This window comes from Pipistrellus kuhlii, unplaced genomic scaffold (assembly GCF_014108245.1).
Source record: "Pipistrellus kuhlii isolate mPipKuh1 unplaced genomic scaffold, mPipKuh1.p scaffold_m20_p_3, whole genome shotgun sequence".
NCBI classification, from domain to species: domain Eukaryota; kingdom Metazoa; phylum Chordata; class Mammalia; order Chiroptera; family Vespertilionidae; genus Pipistrellus; species Pipistrellus kuhlii.
Window position 1 is genome coordinate 2642514 of NW_023425529.1, and position 23994 is coordinate 2666507.

At 60.7% G+C, this 23994-nt stretch overlaps 2 protein-coding genes and 1 non-coding gene across 7 annotated transcripts; 1 reads left to right on the forward strand and 2 right to left on the reverse strand.

The window, feature by feature from the left end:
• Positions 1-448: 448 nt before the first annotated feature.
• On the reverse strand, positions 449-7326 carry LOC118728741 (pyridoxal phosphatase). The gene is made up of 2 exons (XM_036455577.2): positions 6700-7326; positions 449-1821 (listed from the first exon to the last, which is right to left on the reverse strand). The coding sequence occupies exons 1-2, from the start codon at positions 7259-7261 to the stop codon at positions 1505-1507; spliced, it is 879 nt and encodes a 292-aa protein (XP_036311470.2). The 5' UTR covers positions 7262-7326; the 3' UTR covers positions 449-1504.
• Positions 7327-8887: 1561 nt separating this feature from the next.
• Positions 8888-22171, reverse strand: SH3BP1 (SH3 domain binding protein 1). 5 transcript variants are annotated; one of them, XM_036455570.2, is made up of 18 exons: positions 21782-22170; positions 20661-20709; positions 20297-20401; positions 19180-19256; positions 18786-18897; positions 18621-18697; positions 18039-18183; positions 17633-17701; positions 17403-17493; positions 16831-16976; positions 16044-16155; positions 15657-15738; positions 15496-15576; positions 14275-14391; positions 13306-13403; positions 12806-12983; positions 11028-11122; positions 8888-9720 (listed from the first exon to the last, which is right to left on the reverse strand). In XM_036455570.2, the coding sequence occupies exons 1-18, from the start codon at positions 21838-21840 to the stop codon at positions 9326-9328; spliced, it is 2088 nt and encodes a 695-aa protein (XP_036311463.1). In that variant the 5' UTR covers positions 21841-22170; the 3' UTR covers positions 8888-9325. The 5 variants fall into 5 exon arrangements, with proteins under 5 accessions (XP_036311463.1, XP_036311461.1, XP_036311464.1 ...); XM_036455568.1 differs by lacking the exon at positions 21782-22170 and adding an exon at positions 20984-21281 and having other exon boundaries at positions 20661-20728; XM_036455571.2 differs by lacking the exon at positions 20297-20401 and having other exon boundaries at positions 21782-22171.
• Positions 15245-15346, forward strand: LOC118731008. The gene has a single exon (XR_004991718.1). It is a non-coding gene; the product is annotated as a U6 spliceosomal RNA (small nuclear RNA).
• Positions 22172-23994: the final 1823 nt, after the last annotated feature.

A 23994-nucleotide genomic window follows, 5' to 3' on the forward strand; every position in this document is an offset into this window, starting at 1 on the left:
CTGCTCTGTGGCCTGGAGCAGCTCAGGGTAGCTGGGCACAGGCACGCAGCACCCAGGGGTGAAGGATGCCCGAGGGGGGGTGCCCCAGTATCTCACCCGAGCAGCCAGAGAGTGGGGAACCTCGGTCTGTACTGAGAGGGGGCTGCAGCCTCCTGGAGCCAGCCACAAATTCAAATCCTGCCTCAGCTGATCTCCTTCTTGTGAAAGTTAGCATTGCATTTCCAACTGCATCCCCAAGACCTTCCCAAGGGGAGGGACGAGGGATACAAGCTTGCCGGGTTTCTGAGGGACTGAAACAAATCGCTACATGAAGACTCAGCCAGGGACAAGCCCTACAGCGTAGGCCCTACTGCAGGGAACACGCTGGGGCTGGGAAGGCCGTGGGGCCAGCTTTGGGGAGATGAGGCTCTGCCTCCCGGTCTGCCCTGAACAGACACGAACCCACAGAGACACTCCCACGCGCACTTTATTAAGTCCGGGAGGACTAGTCACAACGGGGGCGGGGACAGCAGGGAAGGCCCAGCCCCCACCCGCACCATCACCATCACCATCACGTGATAATAAATAAATAAATAGATAACGAGGCGGGCACAGGGGAGAAGTGGCACAGCAAACATGGACGGCACAGGGAGGGTCACAGATGTCCCCACTAGAGTGGTGGCCACCGTTAATACTGGACCATGATCAGGGGAGGGCAGGCTCTGGAAGCCCGCAGAGCCACTGAGGGGCCCCTGGTTAGCAGTCTCGATGGGGGTGGGGGGTGTCTTTAGAATGTGGACCTTCTATGGACAGAAACCTGGACCCCTGGCTCAGCCAGTCAGACCGAGACTGTCAAGAGACCAATGTCTCTAGCTTGTTCCATGCAGGACCTCAAGGACTCATGGGTCATGATTACCTGTACGACTGGTCTACCCAGCATCATGGAAGGGCCATTATCATTCAGCCTTCTGACTGGTCCAGTCAGGCTCCGGGACATCCGGGGGCCATGGTTACTCAGGCTCCCAGCTGGTCTACTCAGGACCCACCATCAGTGAATCCCTACGACTTAGCCTTCTGATTGGTCCGCTCGGGGCTCAGGACAATACGGTTTGTGGTCACCTAGACCTCCGATTGGTCAACAGGAACCCAAGGCCAGGACCTGGGGAGCAGGCAGGGCTCTGGAGGCCCCAGGGAGAGGTGAGCCCGTGAAGAGCTCAGGGTTGGGGGAGACCTTCAGTGGGCATCAGGGCCCAGATCACAACAAGGGAAGTCACCGGGCAGGAAGTAAGGCCACCTTGGCTGGGTCACGCCAGGGCAAGCCAGTGCGGCAAGGGCGGCAGCAAGGGTGCTCAGCCGCCCCTGGGGGTACCAGGGTCGTAAAACCTTCCCCGGGTCCCAGCCCTAGGAGGGTGAGGAAACTGGGGCCGGAGAGCCAGTGGCACTGACCGCAGCTCCTGGCCCGTCCCCTCCGTCTCTGGGATCGGGGTGGGGCGGGGGTGGGGCTGCGGTCCCAGGCCAGGTGGGCTCAGTCCTGCAGCCCCTCCGTTAAGTCTGCGATGCTCTCCACGTAGTAATGGGGCACCAGGTCGTGCTGGCCGGCCGCCAGGTAGGCCTGGGCCTCCTCCAGGTGCGACACGCCGGTGAGCGTGAGCACGGTGGTCATGCCGCAGCGGTGGCCGAAGAGGACGTCGGTCTCCAGGCGGTCGCCCACCATGAGCATGCGGGCGGGGTCCAGGCTGAAGTGCTCCGTGATGCACTCGAACATGTAGGGGCTGGGCTTGCCCACCACCAGGGCCTGGCGTCCCGAGGCCGTCTCCACGGCGGCGGCCAGGCTCCCCGTGCCTGCAGGGAGACGGAGACCCGGTCAGTGAGGGGAGGCCAGGCCGCGGGGAAGGAATCCGGGCCCCGACACGGGACTCCGCAGGGAGGCCGCAGGGCGTGGGGGGTCCAGCGAGGCACTGGAGCCCTGGCTAGGGCCTCAGCTGGATGGTGTCGTCCCGATACGCCACGGTTGCAGGCTGGATTCCTGGTCAGGGCATGCACAGTAAATTAGTGGAACAAATCGGTGCTTCTTTCTTTCTAAAACAAATTAAAAAATAAAATAAAATGAGGACCTAACTGATTTGGCTCAGTGAATAGCATCAGCCTGCAGACTGAAAGGTCCCAGGTTCGATTCCAGTCAAGGGCATGTACCTTGGTTACAGGCACATAGCCAGTGGGGGGTGTGCAGGAGGCAGCTGATGGATGTTTCTCTCTCATCGATGTTTTTAACTCTCTATCCCTTTCCCTTCCTCTCTGTAAAGATAAATAAAATCTATTAAAAAAAAAAAAAATCAGGCAGCAGAGTCAAAAGGCCTGCTTCCAATCTTACTGTAGTGGTGAAGAGGCCATGCCCCCTGCAACCAGCATTCAGAGTAATCTCCACCTTTCTCAGGCAGGCTGTTCCACCCGTGCCTCGGTTTCCCTTCCCTAACATGGCACTAATCTCACGGGGGTATTGTAAGGCGAGAACGAGCCACTGCATGTAGCCGAGGTTCACTGTTCACCCTGCAGCGGGTGCCTCCGGACGAGCCGTCCACCTCGCTGTGTTCCCGGGCTGGACCAGCTGGAGAAGGAAGATCCAGGTGACGCCCACCTTCCGGGAGGCGCTCGGACAGGCCTCCGGAAGCGGAAAAGCGCCTCCCAGCCAGCAGCGGTGGTATGGCCACAGAATGCACTCTGGCATCGGAGACGGGCACAGCCCTTCTGGAACACAGCGGGGCCCAGAGCCGTCCCACCTCTGACCCCGCCAGCCTCCGCGAGGCAGCGGCCACAGGGAGGGAATTCAGACCGGAGACAAAAGGCTACATGCCTGAAGATGGCTGCGGCCAGGCACTGGGACACCCCAAGCCGCGGACCACGCCCCGTGCTGAACAATAGGGGGACTGTTTAAAGGACAGCCCCCACTCCTGGCCATCGGCCCCACACAATGACTCCACTGTGCCCGCCCTGCAGGCACATCTTGGTGCCAGATGTTCGGCCTTCACGCTCACATCCCAGAACAAATGATGATGATGACGATGATGATGGTGACAGTAATTACAATTTACTGAGCATATTTTTAAAGTGCCCGGGGCTGGGCTAGTGCTCGTGGAAGCCCATTTCACAGAGAAAGCTGAGGCTCAGGGATGTTGAGTAACTTGCCCGGGGTTGCACAGCTTAACAAGTGGCCAATAAACTGCATTCAGGGGGGTAGGACCCACTCATGTGCTGGGCCTGCTTCTATGTATTAGGGAGTACCGATGGTTTCACTTCCAGGAATTCTGTCAGCTGGTGGTTAAACAAAGCCATTGTCTGACGTCCCCTTATAGAAAGTTACGATAAAATGAATTTTAAAAAATATATATTTTATTGATTTTTTACAGAGAGGAAGGGAGAGGGACAGAGTCAGAAACGTCGATGAGAATCATTGACCAAATGCCTCCTGCACACCCCCCACTGGATGTGCCCGCAACCAATGTACATGCCCTTGACCAGAATCGAACCTGGGACCCCTCAGTCTGCAGACTGACGCTCTATCCACTGAGCCAAACCGGCCTCGGCTAAAATGAATTATGTTTAAAACAAAGGGAATTCTCGCCGAAACCGGTTTGGCTCAGTGGATAGAGCATCGGCCTGCGGATTGAAAGGTCCCGGGTTTGATTCCGGTCAAGGGATGTACCTTGGTTTCGGGCACATCCCCAATAGGGGGTGTGCAAGAGGCAGCTGATAGATGATTCTTTCTAATCAATGTTTCTAACTCTCTATCCCTCTCCCTTCCTCTCTGTAAAAAAATCAATAAAATGTATTAGCTAAAAATGTTAATATGTCATAGTTCTGACTTCTCATATTGTTTTTCTGCATTGGCACTGTTTTATTATTATTTAATAGCCAGAGTTTTGCTCTTGACATTCAAGTTTTGAAAATGGTAACATGTATGTAGTTTAGTGTTTGCAAAGAAAAAGGTAATTCTCAAAACTCATCACTTCCTAATGATTTAACCACGCTCTATGCTCCTAACATGATGTATAGCTGTACCAATAGCAATGCTATGTAATGGCGTGCACACATCTCCCCAGTTCCGTGCTCGGTGACTTCCCAGCCGGAGCTTGAAGGTCTGCCATGTGGGAGGACTCCCACTACGGACACTGGCAAGTGATATAAACCAGGGCGCCCCCATTTACTACACGTGTATCAGCGGCTCTGACCCCTAGGCTCTGGCCTCCTACCCTCCTGCTCACAGGGAAGCCAGAGGCTCAGGAGGGTCAGTGGCCCCAGATGAGGAGGAGGAACCTCGCTGTGTCACAGGACAGGGCACCGGGGAGCGCTCCTCGCTATCTGACTGGGAGTGCACCCACTAGTTTTCATGAGGAGTGGGGAGGGAAGAAAAGCCATCTGCTTCCTGGGCGAGAGATTCCTTCGAGGATGGGAACGGCTCAGCTGAGTCACCCCAAACTCTGCCTCTCAACTTCCTCTCTCCCAGGACAGAGCTGATCGCCCTTGGTCCCCATGTCCGTTTCTATCCCCTCAGCTGACACTTCCTGAGCCCCACCACATCCCAGGCGCTGTGCCAGGCGCTGGGACAGAGCAGCGGACACAACCAAGAGCCTAGCCTGGGGGAGGGGCTTCCCGGGTGGGCAGTCTATGCTCTTCATCTGAACTCAGACCACCATGACCCCCTTCTCTCAGCATTCTACAATCCGAGACCGCTACACGCTCTGGTGGTGACGTATTCCTGAGACAGCAGGCTTTTCCATTTGGCAGCTGGAGCGGCTGCCACATGGTGACAAGGAGTCCTGCAGGGGGAGGGAAAATGGAGGGGAGAGACTGGCATTATTTCAGATTTTATGCATCAGAGGCCTTTATTAATATGTATATGCCACGGTCTCCAAGCTGCAAGCTGCATCCTGCGGCGTAAAACATGACAGCAGCGCGGTATTCTCGTCTTCCTTAGGCCTCTGCCTCCCCCTCCAGGCTGAGGGAATGACCAGCAAGGCCCGGCCTGGTGGGTGTGGAGATGGAAGTGGCAGACACGGCAGGGCCTGGTCTCTTCCCAGCGCTTCCACGCCACCTTTCCCGAGTCCTGGGGGCCTCTGACCCACAGCCTTAACCTGAGCTTTGAGGCCTCCAGGGAGAGATTAATTTTTCTTTCTTTCTTTTTTTTAAAAATATATATTTTATTGATTTTTTTTACAGAGAGAAAGGGAGAAGGATAGAGAGTTAGAAACACCAATGAGAGAGAAACATTGATCAGCTGCCTCCTGCACACTCCCTACTGGGAATGTGCCTACAACCAAGGTACATGCCCTTGACCAGAATCGAACCCGGGACCCTTGAATCTGCAGGCCGATCCTCGAGCCACTGAGCCAAACCGATCAGGACGAGATTCACTTTTCATAGCCTGGCCTAAGGCAGGCAGGAGCTGCTGGGGAAGAGGGAGGCTCACCTTGGGTTTATGGGAAAACAGGCTGAAGTGGCCATGCTGCAAGCAGGCGTACAAAAAAACAAAACAAAAAAAAACAAAAGGCGGACGGACAGGTCTAGAACTATAGACTCCGGGCTTGGAACTGGTTCTGCCGTGGCCAAGCCCTATCCCACGTGTCCTCTCCCAGCGCCTGTCCTGCAAGATGTCTCCTCCGGGAAGCCTCTCCAGACCCCCTAAGATCCAGGCCTCCCTGCCACTCCATCGCAACACAAACCCTCAGTGAGTCCCCCCGGGCAAAGCCAGGACTGGGTATTCAACAACGGCCTGGGTCAGTCACCAGAGGGAGGAGGTGACGGAGGGCTGTCCTTGCCCTCAGCCCCTGACTGATGGGGGCGCTGGCGTGTCCACACTCACTCTCTTATCTAACGGGACCCTTCCACAATGCAGGACCCTCCGCCGGCCCCCGCCTCCTCCGCGGGTCTCCACACCCAGGTGGATGGAGGGGGTGGGAGCTGGGTGGCCACAAGATCCAAGTTCTAGTTCCCTGAACTCCTGAGCAGCTCACTCCCCCGCCCTCTCTGCGCCTCAGTTCCTTTAACTGAGAAATGGAAAAATAACCCCCCACCCCCAGAATAATTTGGGAAGTAAATAAGAACAGATTCCGAGATGCTGTGACATGACAGCTCTGGACGCAACTGACATCATCTGAGCGCCTATGGGCACAGATCATTCTTCACGCCATGAAACTGGCACGGTCAGCATTCCCACCTCACAGCGGGAGACGCTCGGAGGTTATGTAACGGGACAAGATCACAGAGCCTGGGGCTGGACTGGGGTCAGACTCCAACCACCTCCGATGCTCGGTGCTCCCGCACACCTGCCGCTGGACATGGAGTCCCCGCTCTCCCACAGCAAGACGATCCTCCCGGGTTTTGTGCTCACATACATCTCCGATCTCACCCCAATAGCGGGTGAGACAAAATGACAGGATTCCTTGGGGCTGGCTCAGGAAGGACAGGGCTGGGGATAGGGGTGCCTGGACTCCGGATCTGTCCAACGAGGACACCATGCTGCCCCTCACCGTGTGGCAGCTGCAAGAAGGACCAGACCTCGACACGAAAGAAAGCACCTGGGGCTTTTTCTGGGTTGTAGCTGCGCCAGCCATCTTCCAGGTCCCCTACCTGTCATCAGGAGACACCCCTTCCCGGGCCCTTACCCCCAGGCAGGGAGGGGAAAGCCTAGGTCGTCCGTCTGCCCACCCTCCCCCGCGCTCTTACCGGGAGTCCGGCTGCCGTCGCTGAGCGGGTGCCACGGGTCGCGGTCGGTGGCCACGAGCAGGCAGTCGGGGTCGCGCAGGTGCGCGCACGCCTCGCTCAGCTTGGCGAAGGAGAAGTGCTCGTCGTAGCCCACGAGCACGGCGCGGACGCGCGGGGCCGCGCCCGGGTCCTCGCCGGGGTCCCCGGCCAGGCGCAGCCCCGCGGCGCGCAGCTCGGCGCGCAGCCCCTCGCCGCCCAGCACGAACACGGGGCCCGGCGCGTCCAGGCGCTGGCGCAGCAGGCGCGCGGCGCACAGCGCGGAGCTGAAGAGCTGCTCGGCGCGCAGCCCGCCGAAGCCCAGGCGCGCGAAGCGGAGGGCCAGCTCGGGCCGCGCGCGCCGGCTGTTGTTGCTCACGAACAGCGCCGCCTTGCCCGCCCGCGCCAGCCGCTCCACCAGCTCCGGGGCGCCCGGCACCACGCGCTCGCCGTTCCACAGCACCCCGTCGCAGTCGAACAGGACCCCCTGCGCCCGGCCCAGCACGTCGCGCAGGGCCGCGCCGCACAGCCGCTCGCAGCGCGCCATGCAGCCGGCTGGCCGCCCGCACGCCCGCGCCGCGCAGCCCTCCCTCCGCGGGCACGGCGCGCCCGCCCGCATCCCGCTCGCGCATCGGCCAATGGGCGCTCGGGAAGGGCCGGGGGGCGGGGCTACGGCCTGGCCCGCGGCCAATAGAGGCCAAAGTTAAGGGGCGAGGTCGCGTGCAAACGGAGCTCGCGGAGAAGGGCGGGATCGCGATTGGCACCAAGGGGATGGGAGACTGACGCTCTTCTGGGCCAATAACGAGTGAGAAGTAGAAATTGTGGCGCGAATGCCCTGCGCCCCTCAGCCAATCAGAAGCTTAGGAGAGCTGGCTGCTAAGAGGAAAACGGATGCTAAAGGAGCTGATGACACCTTTGGGTCAAGTCTCTTTGCCCTCTGAACTGTGGGTGCTCCGGGTCTGAGCGTGTGGGTCTGATGGGGGGAGAGACGCCGGGTGCCTTCCTGAGCGCCGGGGCCCTGGGCCTACACCAGTGACCCTCTAGGCTGGCTATACTGCAGAGACCCCTGGAGCAATACGTGGTAGGACCCCAAAGAGTCTGCTTTAATTGTTTGGGGGGTGGCCTGGCATTTTTGGTTTCTCTGTTTTAATTATCAAGGATTCTACTGTGGGGCCAGGGTGAAGAGGCTCTGGGCTAGAGACATGCTGTCACCAAGCAGTCCAGGGAGGGGAAGGAGCCAGAGCAGCGGTGGCCAGTGGCCCAGAGCAGTGATGGGGTGACCCCGCTGCCTAGGCCCCGCTTGGGGAGGGATGTCTGGGAAGGCTCTGAAGACCTGTTTCACCTCCAGGAGCGACGGGTGCTCCAGAGACCTGGGAAAAGCCACATCCTATAAGCTAACCAGGTATTTCCTGCTCCCCAATGGCCTGGCCTTTGTCACAGGTGCATAGGTGGTCTCCGTGGCTTGGAATGTTCTTCCTTCTTCCCTGACTTTTCCACCTGGCCAGCCCTTAAAAGACTCCCCTTGGCTATCACTTCCTCTAGGAAGCTTTCTGTGACCTCCGCCCTCCAGACACACACTAGCCCGGGTCAGACGGCTTGTGCCTAATTGGGCCAATGTGGGCTCCGGTGTCATGACACTGGATTCCAGTCATCAGTTCTGCCTGTCTGTTCCCAGGAGCAACCAGAGCCGTGCCAGGGACCTCGCCAGGTCTGGCAGGGCAGCCTCAGGGGAGGTTGGCCGACAGATCCATCCCTGCTCCTGTGGAAAGCTCTCCTGCATTTCCCTAGATTGGGGGGCCGGCCTCAAGGGCAAGGGTGGTGCTTAGGTCTTTACAGGAGTCTCTCATTTAATCACCGAGACAGCACTTCTGCGGGGGGAGCTGTCACCCATTTCCCAGACGAGGAAACCAGAGCTCTGAGAAATTAGGTCCGTGGCCCAGGACGGGAGGGGCAGGTCCAGGCTCTGGAATCGGGCAGACCTGGGTCCTAATCCGTGAGACCTCGGCAGGTCATGTTCTCGGCCTGTCTCCTCACCGCACGGGGTCTGCCGTCCAGGAGAGGGCCGCATGGCAGTCATGCACAGAAAAGCAGCGTGCGGCCCAGAGCAAGTGCCGAAAAGCTCCGGCTGCAATCCTCTCAGACAGGAAGAAGGAAAGGAGGCAAAGAAAGGCTGAATTTTCCCCGTTATGAAAGTGGCTTCTTTATTTCGAGTACAGAAAATAAAGCTATCTGTTGGGCAGCTCGCTCCAGTTTTGTCCAAAATAATTTATTCACCTGCCTTACAAAAAAAAAAAAATAGGTTGTCAAGAGAAAAATCAACGTCCTAGTAGGAGCAGGCAAGCTCTCCTTCCTTCTGGTGGCTCCCCTGGGACCTGGCCGGAGAGTGGGGGGTGGGCTGAGCACCCCAAGACCACGTGGATCCAGGAGGAAAAGGACTGGACGTGGAGGGCTGTCCTGAGCCCTCCTTGCCGTGGGGCCAACCCAGCGGGCACCGAGGCACTTGTAGGCAAAGGCTAGGGGCCCCACCTCTTGGGAGGGGGGAGGGCTGTGTCCTGGGAACACAAGTTGGAAGAGAGGGGACACCGAGGGCTCTGGGGGAGGGGCCACCCACTCAGTCGGTCTCCGAGGCAAGGCTCCTGGGCCGAGGCTGAGGGGGCACAGCCGTGGGAGTGGGGGTGCTGTCTACAGCCTCAGGGCCGTCCCCATCCTCCGTGGCCTCCCCCAGGTCCCCCTGGGCAGGCGCGCTCAGGGAGACCGGGCTGGGGGAGGCTGGCCCGGGGGAGGTTTGGCTGGGGGAGGCTGGTGAACGCCGGCTCTGGCGCCGGACAGGCTGGGGGGGCATGGGGGGCAGCGGGGGTGGCACGGTGGGGGCCCGGAGGCTGCTGCCAACCAGACGGCGAGGCAGAGCCCGGGGGATCACAGGGCTGCCGGGGGCCGGAGGGGAGGAGCGGCTGCTGGAGACCTGGGGCGGTGGCATGGTGGGCCGGGCGGGCGCCGGGCGCTTGGCTGCGGAGGAAGGAAAGGGGCGGTAAGGTGTGCGTGTCGCCTGTGGCCAAACCCCCAAGCTCGGCCCCGCCTCAGGACCTTTGCACCTGCTGCTGCTCCTTCTGCGGGAACACTGTGCGCATGCCGGCTCCTCATCACAAGCCTCTACGTGTCCCTTCATCCCTCAGCTAGAGACTCCCTGCCCCTGCCCCCCTCCCCCCCCCCCCCCCCCCCCCCGGCACATTTTCCAGTTCTATTTTCTTCACAGGGCTTCCTACTCTCTCTTTTATTTTACTTGAATATTGCTTGCTTCCCTCAGCAGAGCGTAAGCTACGTGCGGCCGTCTGAGGTATGGCTGCCTCGCACAGTGCTGGGCCGAGCAGGTGTCCAGCACAATCCCGTCAAAGGAGGAAAGGCTACCTGTCTCCGACACTGGGCTCTCGCTCACCTCCTCTGGGAAGCCCACCAGAACTACCCCCTCCCCCCCCAGCGCACAGACCCCACTGCGCAGGCCAGACGGCCCAAGGCCGTCACAGGACCAGATGGGCCAGGTCTGGACTCCGGTCCTAGCTCTGCCTCCGCCCACACAGCACCTGCCCCCCGGGGCCTCGGTTTTCTCATCCGGAAGATGGGTGAGTCCTCAGCCTCCCGGGGCTGCCGTGAGGACCAGCTCAGTGATGCTGACCGTCCTGCAGCGTGTGCTCCGGGAGCCCGTGTCTCACTGCCCCGCATCCGGGAAGGGGGGCTACGTGCCGGCCTTCCGCAGGGAGGCTCCTGTGGGACCCGCCGCTCCTGCTGGTCTGGAGGCTCTGCAGCTGCTCCACCTGCTCCCGGCTCTACACTGTACCCCGTGGAAAACTCTAGAAGCTCCTGGGCTGGCCAGGGCTCACAAGACTCTGCTCCTGAACCTCACCGGCCTGGCTTTCGGCCAGCTCAACAGGAGCATGTCCCAGAGGGCCCAGGAGGAGGCCCAGGTCTCTCCCCCACCAGCACCCCTCCCCCTGTGCTGAAGACTGTCCTCCATCTTCACTCTGTGACTTTGGGCCCCTCTGCCCGCCATGCTCACAGTGACTGACTTTTCTGGAGCATTTACTGCATCCTCCCAACAGCCCTACCAGGTAGGGGCCGTTACTATCCACTGAGGCGCAGGGTGCTGGAGTCACCTGCCCAAGGTCACCAGCTGGACTCTGAACCCGGAGTGTGAGGCAACAGACTGGCTCGGAGCCACCTGGCCTCCCGGCCTCCCCTGGATGCCTGAGACCATGGGGCGGTCTGGACTGCCCACCCCTGACCCCCTCTGACCCCTCCTCCTCCCGCAGCCAACTCACTCCTCCGCGCCGTGTCCTCCGAGGGGGCTGCTGCCTCTGGGGGGCTCCTGCTGACCTTGGGGGAGGCCGGTCTGGGGGGAGCCTCAGACTCCGTCCTGCGAGGGAGAGGAAGGTCAGGCTCAGGCTGGGCCATTTCCCAGATGTCTCTGGGACTCCCAGCCAATAGGCCGGGTTTGGGCCCTCCACCGGTGGCGGGGCCGGGACCCGTCCCCAGGCTGCCCCTGCCCCCAAGACGCTGCTGGCGTCGGTCAGGGTTTGCATCCAGAGTCCCTGGCTGCTGGGTGACTGCAGTGTCCGTGGTCCCCTATGGGGCCAGGATATGGGGAGAAAGCAGGGCCTCCCCTTGGCTTCGGCTCTCAGCCTCCTTGTGAGATATATATATATATATATATATATATATATATATATATATATATATATATTTATTTTCAATATATTTTATTGATTTTTTACAGAGAGGAAGGGAGAGTTAGAAACATCGATGAGGGAGAGTCATCGATCAGCTGCCTCCTGCAGCCCCCCACTGGGGATGTGCCCGCAACCAAGGCACATGCCCCTGACCAGAATCGAACCCGGGACCTTTCAGTCCACAGGCTGACACGCTATCCACTGAGCCAAACTGGTTTCGGCATGATATATTTTTAAATATATTTTTGTTGATTTCAAAGAGGAAGGAAGGGGGAGAGATACAAACATCCATGATGAGAGAGAATCATTGACCGGCTGCCTCCTGCACACCCCACTCTGGGGATTGAGCCTGCCACCTGGGTGTGCGCCTTGATGGGGAATCACACCGTGACCTCCTGGTTCATAGTTTGGCTCAGTGGCTGAGCCATGCCAGCTGGGCCTCTTTTTCATCTTTAGAATGTTCTGGTTCCTGGGAGCCAGAGCATGGACAAGAACAGAGGGGCGGTCTCCTGCCTGCCTCCAGGTCTCTGCTCAGCCGGCTCCTCCTCAGGCCCTTCCTGACCCTGGGGCTGCGGCAGCTCCCCCTCAGTGCCCTCTCCTGCTCCCCTCGGTGCCCTCTCCTCTCCCCCTCGGTGCCCTCCTCTCCCCTCGTCCCCCTCGGTGCCCTCTCCTCTCCTCCTCGGTGCCCTCTCTCGGTGCCCTCGGGCCTCTCCTCTCCCCCTCGGTGCCCTCTCCTCTCCCCCTCGGTGCCCTCTCCTCTCCCCCTCGGTGCCCTCTCCTCTCCCCCTCGGTGCCCTCTCCTCTCCCCCTCGGTGCCCTCTCCTGCTCCCCCTCGGTGCCCTCTCCTGCTCCCCTCGCTGCCCTCTCCTGCGCTGCTCTCCGGGGCGGCACGCAGCCCTGCCTGACCTTGTTGACCTCTCCCGGGAGAACTTGCTGATTCTCTCTCCGCACCCGGAGCACAGCTCTGAGGGCAGCTTTGTCTGTCTAGCTCACGGGAGGAAATTCACAGTTTGGGCTCAGCAGTCTGACAGCCACACAATCCCTGCTTGGCAGGGATCAGGGATCAGAGAGAAGACGGGAAGGTGCTGACACATCCCACAGTGACGGGCTCACTAGTTCCCTACATCCGCGTGGCCTGGAACAGTGCCTGGCACATAGTAGGTGCTCAGCAAACAGCCATACAACGCACTTGTGCCAGGCACTGTTTCAGAGGCCGAGAGGAGTATTATCTCAGAGCTTCCACCCACCCACCCCAAACCGGGAAACCTGGCGTTTGGGATAAAAACTCAATGCCATTTCCTAAGACGCTGCTGGGAGCCATGAGAGGTGGCGCCTGGGGACAGGGGCCGTTCATACCTGAGAGTCCTTACCTTTCCTTGGTAGGCACTGGGGCCGGGGCTGGGGCCGGGGCTGGGGCCGGGGTAGGAGCCGGGGCCAGGGCCGGGGCCGGCACGGCAATGGCTGGAAGCTCCTCAGAGGCCGGCCTATCGCTGACCTTGTCCTGGGGGGTGGCGGCCGGGAACAGGCCGGACACGTTGAAGTTGATGTCTGCGGACAGAAGAGCAGGCCTTAGCTCTCAGGGACTCCACCAGCCTCCCCGCGCAGCCAGTGCTGGGGCCACCTTCCCTTTTCCCCGCGATGGTCTGGACCACGATTCGCCTTCCCCCTCCCACCGGAGCCCCCCAACAGTAGGAAGCAGCCGGGATCATCCCCATTCTACAGATGAGAAACTGAGGCTCAGAGCGGAGAAGCAGCTTCCTACAGGCCGCGTGGGGAGTGCACGGGGCTGCCGGGACCAGAGCTGGTCTGGAGGGCACCGAGGTGGGCGCTGAGGGCATGGAGGGGCTCACACACAGAGGCAGGGCTTCACCTCCAGGGAAGAGGGTGTCTGCGTTCTGGATCAGAGCTTCCACCACGCCCACCACCTGGATGGACGACACCGAGGCTGCATCCAGCTGGGCCTGGTCCCTGGGACAAAGGGGGTGAAGTGAGCCATCACTTAGCAAAGTCTCAGTGGCCCCAACTCTGTGTGGCCCGTGCTGGCCACTGGGAACACAGGACCAAGCCGTCACATCCAGTCCCTGTTCTCAGACGCTCACAGACGCTGCAAACGTCGCTCACACCCCAAACTTCCCGTCCTTCACACAAGACAGGTGTCGCCTCGGTCAGGGCAGCTTCCCGCACTTCTTGGATCTAGGCCAGTGGTCGGCAAACTCATTCGTCACCAGAGCCAAATATCAACAGTACAATGATTGAAATTTCTTTTGAGAGCCGAAAACCGACTTCTGGGCATGGGCCACGAAGTTTCAATCGCACTGTACGTGCGCGCCCGCACGTGGTATTTTGTGGAAGAGCCACACTCTAGGGGCCAAAGAGCCGCATGTGGCTCACAAGCCACAGTTTTGCAGACCACTGATCTAGGCAGCCTCGACAGGAGCTGCATTCAGCAAACGAACGGCCAGGGGACCAGTGTGACCTCTCACACACAAGAGCATCCTCCACTTGGCACCTCGCTGAATCCCACAGCAAAAGTCCTCGGACTTAGTGTAATTTCTCATCAACATACAGATGAGGAAATGGAGGAACTTACTAAGGCCCATCTCGGGGGGGTAGAGGAGGGGCTAAAACCGGATCTCGGGCTCCCAGCCTTCCCAGCACCCATTCCTGCCATCACCCAGGATGCTATCTCCAAAGCCCTGAGGGTCCAGGGTCCCTCTGGGCTGCTCTCCATGAAGCCTGAGAACAGGAGCTCCTCAACTCATTCCAAGGAGGAGGACACTGAGGCCCAGGAGAAAGGCAGGGCCAGCGACTGCCACCCTCCCCTGCCACGGCCCCTCACCCTTCTTTCTCGGGGGGCCACAGCAGGTTGGGCCCCAGGACGATGGCGATGTTGCTGGGTGTCATCTTGTTCACCTCCTGGTCCTCGGCCAGACGTGCCAGGAACTTCATCAGGTACCTGGGGAGACAGGAGACGGGCGTGGGCCCGGGGCGGGGCCTGGGCTACCAACTCCCATCAGTGTCCCCCGAAACGGAGCCTTCCCCAGCCTGGGGTTTCCAAAGTGTGGCCAGGACAGCACACAGGCTGGTTTAGAATTTTTTTGATAGCCAAAACCGGTTTGGCTCAGAGGATAGAGCATCAGTCTGTGGGCGGAAAGGTCCCAGGTTCGATTTCGGTCAAGGGCATATATACCTTGGTTGCCCAGTAGGGGGTGTGCAAGAGGCAGCTGGTCGATATTTCTCTCTCATCGATGTTTCTAACTTTCTATCCCTCTCTCCCTTCCTCTCTGTAAAAAAATCAATAAAATATATTTTAAAAATAAAAAATAAAAAATTTTGATGGTTAAATTAGCTGACCTGCTGAGTGCCACTACGTGCCAGGCACTGAGCTAAGCTGAGAATCTATGAGGTGGTTTTGCCTGCTCGGGGACACACAGTCACAGAGGTGGGATGTGAAGCCAGGTGGTGTGGCTTCAAAGGTTCAAAGTGTGTGTTCAGTTCAATATCTAGTATCAGAAATATGATTAGGTCAGCCCGGCTGGTGTTGCTCAGTGACTGAGTGTCAGCCTAGGAATCAGGATGGCTGCGGGGTCGTAGGCCATCGTCTGCTGAGGCACTTTAGCACCGAGGCCCCAGCGGTTTGATTCCTGGCCAGAGCGCATGCCCGGGTTGGGAGCTCAATCCCCAGCAGGGGGCGTGTAGAAGGCAGCTGACCAATGACTCTCTCTCATCATTGATATTTCCCCTCTCTCCTCCTCTCTGAAATCAATTAAATATATATATATATATCTTTAAAAACATGACTAGCACAGTGCTTGCTTCCACAGCACAATGCTAACACCGGAGCCGTGCAGAGATTAGCATGGCCCCTGTGCAAGGAGGACACGCAAATTCGCGAAGTGTTCCTTATTTAAAACAAGAGATAAAAGAATAAAAATATGACTAGTACGTCTAAGCTGTGCTTTCAGAAATGTTGCTTAGAACAAGGAGGCAGGACTCGAACCCAGGCCGGGAGTCCCCGCAGGGCCGGGCCTCGAGGCGGCCGGGGTCGGCGGGGGCTCACCTGAGGTTGCTGAGGTTCTCCGGGGGCAGGCGGCCGCACACCTCCTGGAGGGCCTCCAGCCGGGCTCTGGGCTCCTTCAGGCTGCGGAGGGGAACAGGCCTGGTGAGCCAGCCCCGGGTGGCACCTCTACAGCCCCCTCTCCCCACAGCCCCCAGCCTCACCTGGCTGCCTTCATCCAATCGTCGTAGAGGTCAAAGGTCATCAGGGGCTCGGGCAGCTCCCGCAGGTAGGACTTGAGGGCACCTGACGTGGTGGTGTGAGCTCAGAGGCAGCCCAAGCCTCCACCTTCACCCCAGTACCCAGCTCTCTCTCCCCAGCCTCTGGTCCTTGTTCACACTAGCATGTGCAGGACTATCATTTCTCGGGCCGTTTAGAGAAAATGATAAAGGCCAGTGAAAATTGTTCTCAGAAAAGCGTACAAACCCCCGCTTTAAGGACCGCCATGTTTATGGGCAGGTTATCAGGCCTTAAAGCAAACTATCCTGTCAGGCAGCGGTGGTGAAGGGACGTGGGGGACGGGCCCGCCCAGGGCTCCTGGGGGCAGGCACCTGCTACAGCGTGGGGGTCAGAGCAGAACTCCTGCAGGCCGAGGGGGTCCGAGGCCATCGTCTGCTTGAGGCGCTTCAGCACCGAGGCCCCAGCGGCGAGACGGAAGAGGCCCTGGGTGGGAGAGGGACCAGGTAGGGTCATGGAGGGGTGGGCGGGCAGGACACCCTGGCTGGAAGGCCCTGCGTCACTCATGGGTTGGGCAGGTGGCTGGCCCGCACTGGCCCTGGGTCGCCCCTGGTCTGGCAGGCAGAGTGGACACCAGGGTCCTTGGATCCTCTCAACACGCAGGTCTTGGATTCTGAGCAAAGGGGGAGTCTGGGAGGGGCTGGGGCAGGTCGAGGGGAGACAGGCGTCTGGTTAGGGGAGGGAGGGAGCGAGGAGGCCCGCAGGATGAGCGGGAGCCTGTCTTTGAGTACTTCCGCCTCCTAAGGGTCTGCCCTCGGGAAAGAGCTGATGGACCAGCAACCTTGAGGGCCGAGGACGGAGAGGATGTCACTGCCACCTGCTCACGTGCAACTGGGCACCTCCACCTCGTGATCTCCGTCTCCCCTTGTAAATGCAGCCACTGAGCCCCTTCGAGGGTTACTGGGATACTGGGATAATGAGCCCCCAGAGCAAAAGGCTCACAGCCTGGACCACGTGAGCATCACTAAGCGGGAGGTGTCACTTCAGCAGCAGGAGGCCATGCCTTCTCCCAGGACCTGCTCTGAGGGCAGATTACGGGCACAGCACGGGATAGGCTGAGGGCCCCATTGCTCCCGCCCCCAGTGCCCCTGTGGGTCCCACCTCCTCCTTCACGCCCTCGGAGAGCAGCATCAGCACGCAGGCCTCGATGGGCAGGGCGATGTCCCGGCCCAGCTCCTGCAGGTGAGCTCCCAGGGGCACCCCGTACACCCTGGAGGAGGGGGCGGCCGTCATCGAAGGGGAGGGGTCTGCGGGGACAAGATGGATCAGCCCAGGGTCCTTCCACCCCCAGGCAGCCAGGAGCACCCCCAGACATCCTCAGTGACTGCTGCTCCGGCTAACGGTACCACCTCCCACCCAACGCCCATTCACACACCCTGACACCATCCAACACGTCTCTCGAATCTGCCCACGTTCACTGCTTCCATGCCATCCAGGCACCATCACTTCCTCCTGCCTCCTAACAGGTCTCCTGGCTCCAGTCCTGCACCACCGCCCCACCCCACTCCACCCTCCATGCAGCCATCTCTCCACCACAAACCGAATCGCGCCCCCGCCTCCGCAGAACCATCTATGGCTCCCCATCGCCTTTGAGGGATGGAGTGCAAGCTTCTGAACAGGCCTGAGCACGTGGGGGTGGGGAGTGTGGGGTCAGGGCCGGTCTGTGTCCTCACCTGCTTGGCTGTGGTTCTCCTTCAGCTCCGCCAGGGCTGCGTCCAGCGAGCTCAGAGACTTGCGGTGGTAATCGGCCTGAATCTCCATGAGCTGTGGGGACGGGGGAGAGTGAGGGAAGCTGAGCCTCCCTCCGCCAGAGTAACCCTTCTCGCCCACTGGCTCCCGGGGGGCCTCAGAGGCCTCTGGCCCTGGTGTCCACCAGAGCTCTGGAGCCCCGTCTGGAACTCACGTTTATGAAGTAGTTGGCGTATGAGTCCTCCTTGGTGGCAAAGTGGTACAGGTCGGCCAAATACTCGTCCTTGGAGACAGAGAGGGGAGGGCTTATGTCAGTGAGGCTGGGCCTGGGGTAAGGTGGGGCTCAGAGGGGCTTGGTCACTTGCTCAAGCTGTGGGCGGAGGGTCCAGCCAGCTCTCCTCTCTCTGCCAAGTCTGCACTGGGGACAGCCCCCCCGGAAACGCTTAGAACTCCAGCTTCCATACCCTCTGAGTCCCCATACCCTTGTGTCATGCACCATTCATTCATTCATTCACCTTCATTCATTCACTCATTTAGCAAATACACCAAGACCTGGGTGACCCCCAGCTCTGTTTCCTCACCTATGAAATGAGAACAGGGAACCGCAAGTGCCCCCTCACCTTGCACTGCTCCACCTTCCTCTTCAGCTCCTCCTCCTCCTCCTTCAGCGTCTCCACCTTGTTGGCCGTGGTGGTGTGGCTGTAACTGCCTGGGCCGCCACCCAGGCCCTGGCCGCTGCCCGAGTTCTTAGCTGCCTGGCTGAGCCTGGGGGTGACCCAAAGGTGGAGTGGTCACGGTCCCCATTGCATGTCCAGAGCAAGTGACCTTTTCATGTGCGTGACCACAGGATTTGGGGATTTATAGCTACAAATCCCAGACCTCCACTGGGCCTGGGCCATGAGTGCTCGGGGGCGCCACCTGGTGGTAGACTTGGTGGCCACAACCATCCAACTCCAGAGTAGAAGGTCCTGGAGGATTGTTTATGGCTCTCTTGGGCTTTGGGGTCACTGCAGCAGGCATAAGCACGTGCACACACACATACACAGAGACACCCTTACATGCACCCTCACATATGTGTTCCTAGGACACCCTGTACCCAGGGGCCCTGCATTGTCCTCCTAGTATGGGAAGGGCCTCGGAGCCCCATGGCCACCCTGTGGGCCGACCTAGGCATGGATCCCACCAGACGCTGTGGCTCCCACCTGCTCTTGAGGGTATTCCAGTCGGACACCAGCTTCTGCAGGCTTTTCTTGTGCTTCAGGATGGCCGGCAGCTCCTCCTGGGGCAGGCGTGGGGAGGGAGGATGAGTGGGCTGGGGAGGTGGGAGGGAGGGGCTGGGGAGGCTGCGGGCAGGGGTTAGGGGTCACCTCACTCAGCCTGTTGAGCGGCTGCAGGACATCCCTCTCCAAGGTCATCTCAAACTCGGCCAGGATGCGAGCCAGCTGGTTCTGAATGGCACAGCTCATCTCCAAGGCCTTCCTGTGGGCACAGCACCCAGTGGGCCCTGGCTCCCGGAGCCCCTCCCCCCAATCTAGAAGGACTCGGTGGGGCTTTTCCTCCCTGTCACCTCCTGCCCCTTCCCTCTCTCCTTCATCCTTCAGCCCAACACCCGCCCAGGCCGGGCTGCCCTCACTGCCCTGGACTCTGTCCTCAGCCCAGACACTCCCCCTCCCTTGTCATCCTTGCACTGTGGCTGCCCTCCCTGCCCAGATCCCTCCTTGGCCTCTCCAGGCGAGAGCCGAGGCCGCTGTCCGTGCTCACCCCATGCTGGAATCGGGGTCCAACTCCTTGAAGCTCTCGGCCATCGTGGTGGACAGAGCCATGAGGGGAAGCTTCTTCTGCAGGGAGGGGCAGGGCGCTGTGAGCGTGAGGCCTGTGCTGCCTTCGGGCCTCCCTTCACCTCTCAGGGTGTCCCTGGGGTGCAGAACCCCTCGAAGCACTGGGCTTGGAAGTGGGAGGAGGGACCCCAGGAGGGCCCCCGTCACAGGTGCGAGTGGAAGCAGGGTGATGACAAGGCCTGGTGGGGGTGACCTCTCCTGGGGACCATGGGGTCCCCTTTCCCATTCCCAGAAGCTGCAGGATGGGGGTGGAGGAAAGACCAAATCCTATTCCAGACCGGAACACTGAGAATAGAGGTCACGGGTTTGCCAAGGTCACACAGCGGGAGGGAGAGTGGAGGAGCTGGAGCCGGGCCGCCGAGGGGCTCTCCCTGCCCCAGGCACAGGCGGCTGCCACGAACCCTCCACGCCCCCACGGCTCCCCTTCCCCAGAGCTCCGGCTGCGCTGGACTGTTGACGGATTCCAGAACACGCCTGACCCATCCCCACCTGGAGTTACAGACAGCACCAGCCTTGGTCACGCGGGTCAGGGTTCAAATCTTGGTTTGGCCACTTACTACCTTGCGGGAGCCTCTTTACCTCTGTGAGTCTGTTTCCTCATAAGAGCTCTTATTAGCAGCCCCCACCTCCCGCTGTCAGTGTTGAGCAAGGCACGGCACTGACACATCTTAGCAACACACTGACAGTAAACAGCCCGTAAATGCTGCTGTTGATGAATTCCTGTGAGTATCACTCAAAGCCCAGCTCAAATGCCACTCCCTCCAGGAAGCCCTCCCAGATTGCAGGGCCTGATTGGACAAGGAAGTTCAGGTGCAGCCAGCAGTCTGGCCCTGGCTCCGGGACTGGTGCAGAGGGGGGTGGGGCCAAGAAGGGATGGGGAAGACGTGGGGCCTCAGGAATGGAGTGCCCGGGGCCTTGGGAAAGAGCAGTCTTCACCCCCAGAAGGTCAGACTGGCAGGGAGACCCCAACCCCGACATCACTCCCCCATTGGACAGAGGCGTCTCAGCCAGGGCCCCTCCTCCCTGGGACCCCCACTCACCACCCGCTTGTCCATATCCGACCCGCTCTGGCCCTGCAGACAGGCCTGCAGCCGCTTGTGGACATTGTGGGCCGCTCGCTTGGCTGGCTCCAGCCGCTGCTCCACCTGGGAGGGGCAGGGGGGGTTATGGATTCCGGGAGGTTCCTGCCCCCTCCCTGCTGCCCTGTTCATTACTGCCCCCTGCCCACTGCCCTGTTCGTTCCCAGAGCAGGAACCACATTCCCCTCCCCTCCTCCTGGGGACCCTGTGGCCCAAAGCTTGGGGAATGACTCAACCGAGGCCCCCAACTGGCGTCCCTGCCCAGCCCTCTGCTGACAGCCTGCAGGGACCTGCCTTGCCACCCGCAGCTGGCCCAGGCATGTACCTGCTGGAGGTCCTCACCCAGGAACTCGGCAGTCTCCGTCTCCGGGGTGCTATGGAGGGGGGCGAGGGGGGAGAGCTTCTGCTGAGCTGGCCCAGATGAGGACCCCTCTGCCCGCCCCCTCCCCCCCCCAACAGAGCACCTGAACCCCAGGTGCTTCCAGCGCCCCTCCCCGCGGGGCCCGCCCTGGGTGGCCGCCCGCTGATCCCAGTCAGAGCACATTCCATGGGGACAGCAATAGGATACAGGCCTTTCCTCCTCCGCCCAGGGCTGATGAAACCAAAGGGGAGACTGGGGGAACCACCCAGGGCCCAGCCTCTCTCTCTCTGCCGCCCCAAGAACGGGAAGTGTGTGAGCGCAGGCTCTGGGGCTGTCAGTCACAGAGGACTCTGGACTGCAGTGGTGGGCAGGCCCCGGGCCCCTGCCTGCCCCGGACACATGGGGCCGCGGGCCCGGCTGCCCAGGCCCACAGGCATGTGTGTGTGTGAGGCTGGAACCAGCTCTCCGGGCACCGTCCCCGCCCCTGGGCCCCCAGATGAGAAACACCCAGCGCAGGGGGAAGAGGAGACAGGCCAGGGGAGCTCCCCAAACTTCCGGCCTCCACTCCATCAGCTGGGGGGGGGGCGGCGGGGGGAGGCTGAGGCTGGGGGGAACAGGGAGGCCAGGTGCTGTCTCCACCTGAGGCTGGGAAAGCAGAAGCAGGACAGAGAAGCGGCCCGGGCTGGGGGAGTGGGGCACACGGCGGACAGGAACAGGCTCTTCCCACCAGCCCGGGCCCAGTCTCCTCCCCTCCCCCAAGGTCTGGGGCCCTGGCCGCCCCTCCCCCACCGGACACCCCCAGACGGCTGTCCCATTGCACGGAGGGGACAAGTGAGACCAGGGAGGCGCGTGCACCCCGAGGCCCGTGGAGGCAGAGGAGCCTCAGCATCCCCGATCCTCCCTGCACCCCTCTCTAAGGGGGAGGGGGGGGCTTTCCCTCTTGCCCCAGCGGGGAAGAGGGGTGAGTTCGGAGGGGAAGGGAGGGGGGTGGCAGGGCCCTGGTTAGCCAGAGGTCCGGCTGCCTCCCCCTCCCCTAGGGTCAGGCGGCGGTGAGCGCGGGCTGGAGGGACGGGGCGGCCACTCACCGGCCCAGGCTGCCCGTGTGGGCCAGCTGCCGCATGCGGTGCAGCTGCCTCTTCATCATCTTGGGGGCGGGCTGGCGGCGCCGGGGTCCCTGCGGGGGTCGAGGGCCGGCAGCCCCCGGCCCAGCTGCCCGTGGCCGCAGCGCTCTCCCGGGCGGGTGGGCGGCGCTCTCCGCTTCCTGGGCCGGCGCGCTCCCGCCCGCGCGCTCCCGCCTCCCGCTCCGGCTCCGCCCCGGCCCCCAGGTCACTCCCCTCCGCAAGTTTGGGTTCTCGCTCTCCCCGCCTTCCGGGCTCCCGCGGGCCCCGGCCGCTCCGGAGAGGGTCGGCCGGCCATCCGCCCGGGCGTCCACAGGTGTGTGCGCGGCCCCTCCTCCGCCGCACCTGGCGCCGGTGCGGGAGGCAGGTGAGCCCGCTCCGCCGCCCCGCCCCCCGGCCCGCCGCCGGGGTGAAATAACCTTTGCACCCCACTCGAAGGGAAAAAGGGTTCCAGGCTTAGGAGACGGAGGCCAGGGACGGGCCTCCCTGACCTCCGGTGTGGCTGGACCTGCCGAAGGATGCTGCTGCCCTGGACTCCCTCCCCAAGGACCTCCCTCCCGGCAGCCAGGACTGTCTCCTCCCCTCCCCTCCCCCAGGAGCCGTGGCCCTGGCTGCCCCTCCTCGCATCGGATGACCAGCGACGCTTCCCCGCTGGGCATTTGCCTGGGGTCATCCTGCTGCTGCGTGCCCTTGGCTAAGTCCCTGGAACTGGGTCTTGACGTCTCTGGTGGCCTGATGAGCCGGCTTCCTGGCCTGTGGGGCTCAAAGAGCAGACAAGATACTCTAGCATCCATGATCCTTCTCCCTAACCCCTTTATTTTTAAAAAATTATTAGTTTTTTTATTTATTATTGGTTTCAGAGAGGAAGAGAGAGGGAGAGACAGAAACATCAATGATGAGAATCATTGATTGGCTAACTCCTGCATGCCCCACACTGGGGACTGTGCTGGCAATCTTGCCATGTGCCCTTGACCGGAATTGAACCCAGGACCCTTCAGTTCCCAGGCGGACAATCTATCCATTCAGTCAAACCAGCTAGGGCTCCCCTCACCCCTCTAAAGGGGATGTCAGCCACCCCCCAGCCACAGCCAACACTCCCAGAGCAGTCGCCTAGACCCTGCTCTCCCCCAGCCCCGCACCACAGTCCTCCTCCACCTGCAAAGTCCCTTCCGGCAAACTCCTCAGGGCCCGCCCCTCTCTCCTGTAAGGCAGTGATATGGGTGCTGCTCTGCCCCTCCAAACTCAGCAGCAGTTACATCTGGTTCTGCATATGAAACAGTTGGGCACACAGAAGGTGCTCCGAGCTAACTGCTAGCTAATATCATACAAGATGAGAGCCTTTGGGAACGAGCGGGGCCCTCCTTCCTCGGAGCTGTGCACCCCTTCGAGACCAGGCACCCCGGGTGGGGGAAGGGAGAGCCCCGCGCTTTGATTTGCTGGTTTCAGTTCAGTTTGAGGATTACTGAGCGCCTGCTTGTGCGAGTGGGCAGACTGGGCACTTCTCTAGGGCACGACCTCGGCCTCGGGCATCTGTGTTCCAGTGCCCAGCATGGGGCCTGGCTCCCAGTGGGCACTTGCTGGACTCTGGCTGCCTCTCCACTCCTCAGAGCCAGGCGGGCCCCAGGGGGTGGGGAGGGGTGGAAAAGGGACCCCTCAGCTGTTGCTGCTTGAACCAGAGGCTCCCACCTGAGTGGGAGAAGCTGGCAGCCCCTGGGTCGAAGGCTTAGGCCAGGATGAGGAGCTCCCACCCGCCTTGCCCCACCTGGAAGCCCCTGGAGGGGATTGTGGGAAGGGAGCAGGGCTTGAAGAATGCCGCTACGAAGGGAGACACGAGTCCAGTGCAGACCTGGCTTCTTAAAATGTGGGGCGGGGTCTCAATGTCTGGGTTCCAGTCCTCTCCTCTCCACCTTCCTCACTGGCCAGAACCCGGAACTTCATGGTGGCTCAGTTTCCCCTCTCCCTGCAGCAGGCACCACCTACTGTGTGCAGAATTAGGAAACAGACCCCGAGCCAGCAGCCTGACACCAGGTTACCACTGACCTGCCATGTGGGAGATCTACAGTAAAGTGACCAGACGTCCTGATTTTTAACAATTTGTCCCGTGTCCCTTGGCATTTTAAAAAAGTCCTGATTTCTTTCCAAAAATTGGGACTTAAAAAAAAACAAAAAAAAACACAAGG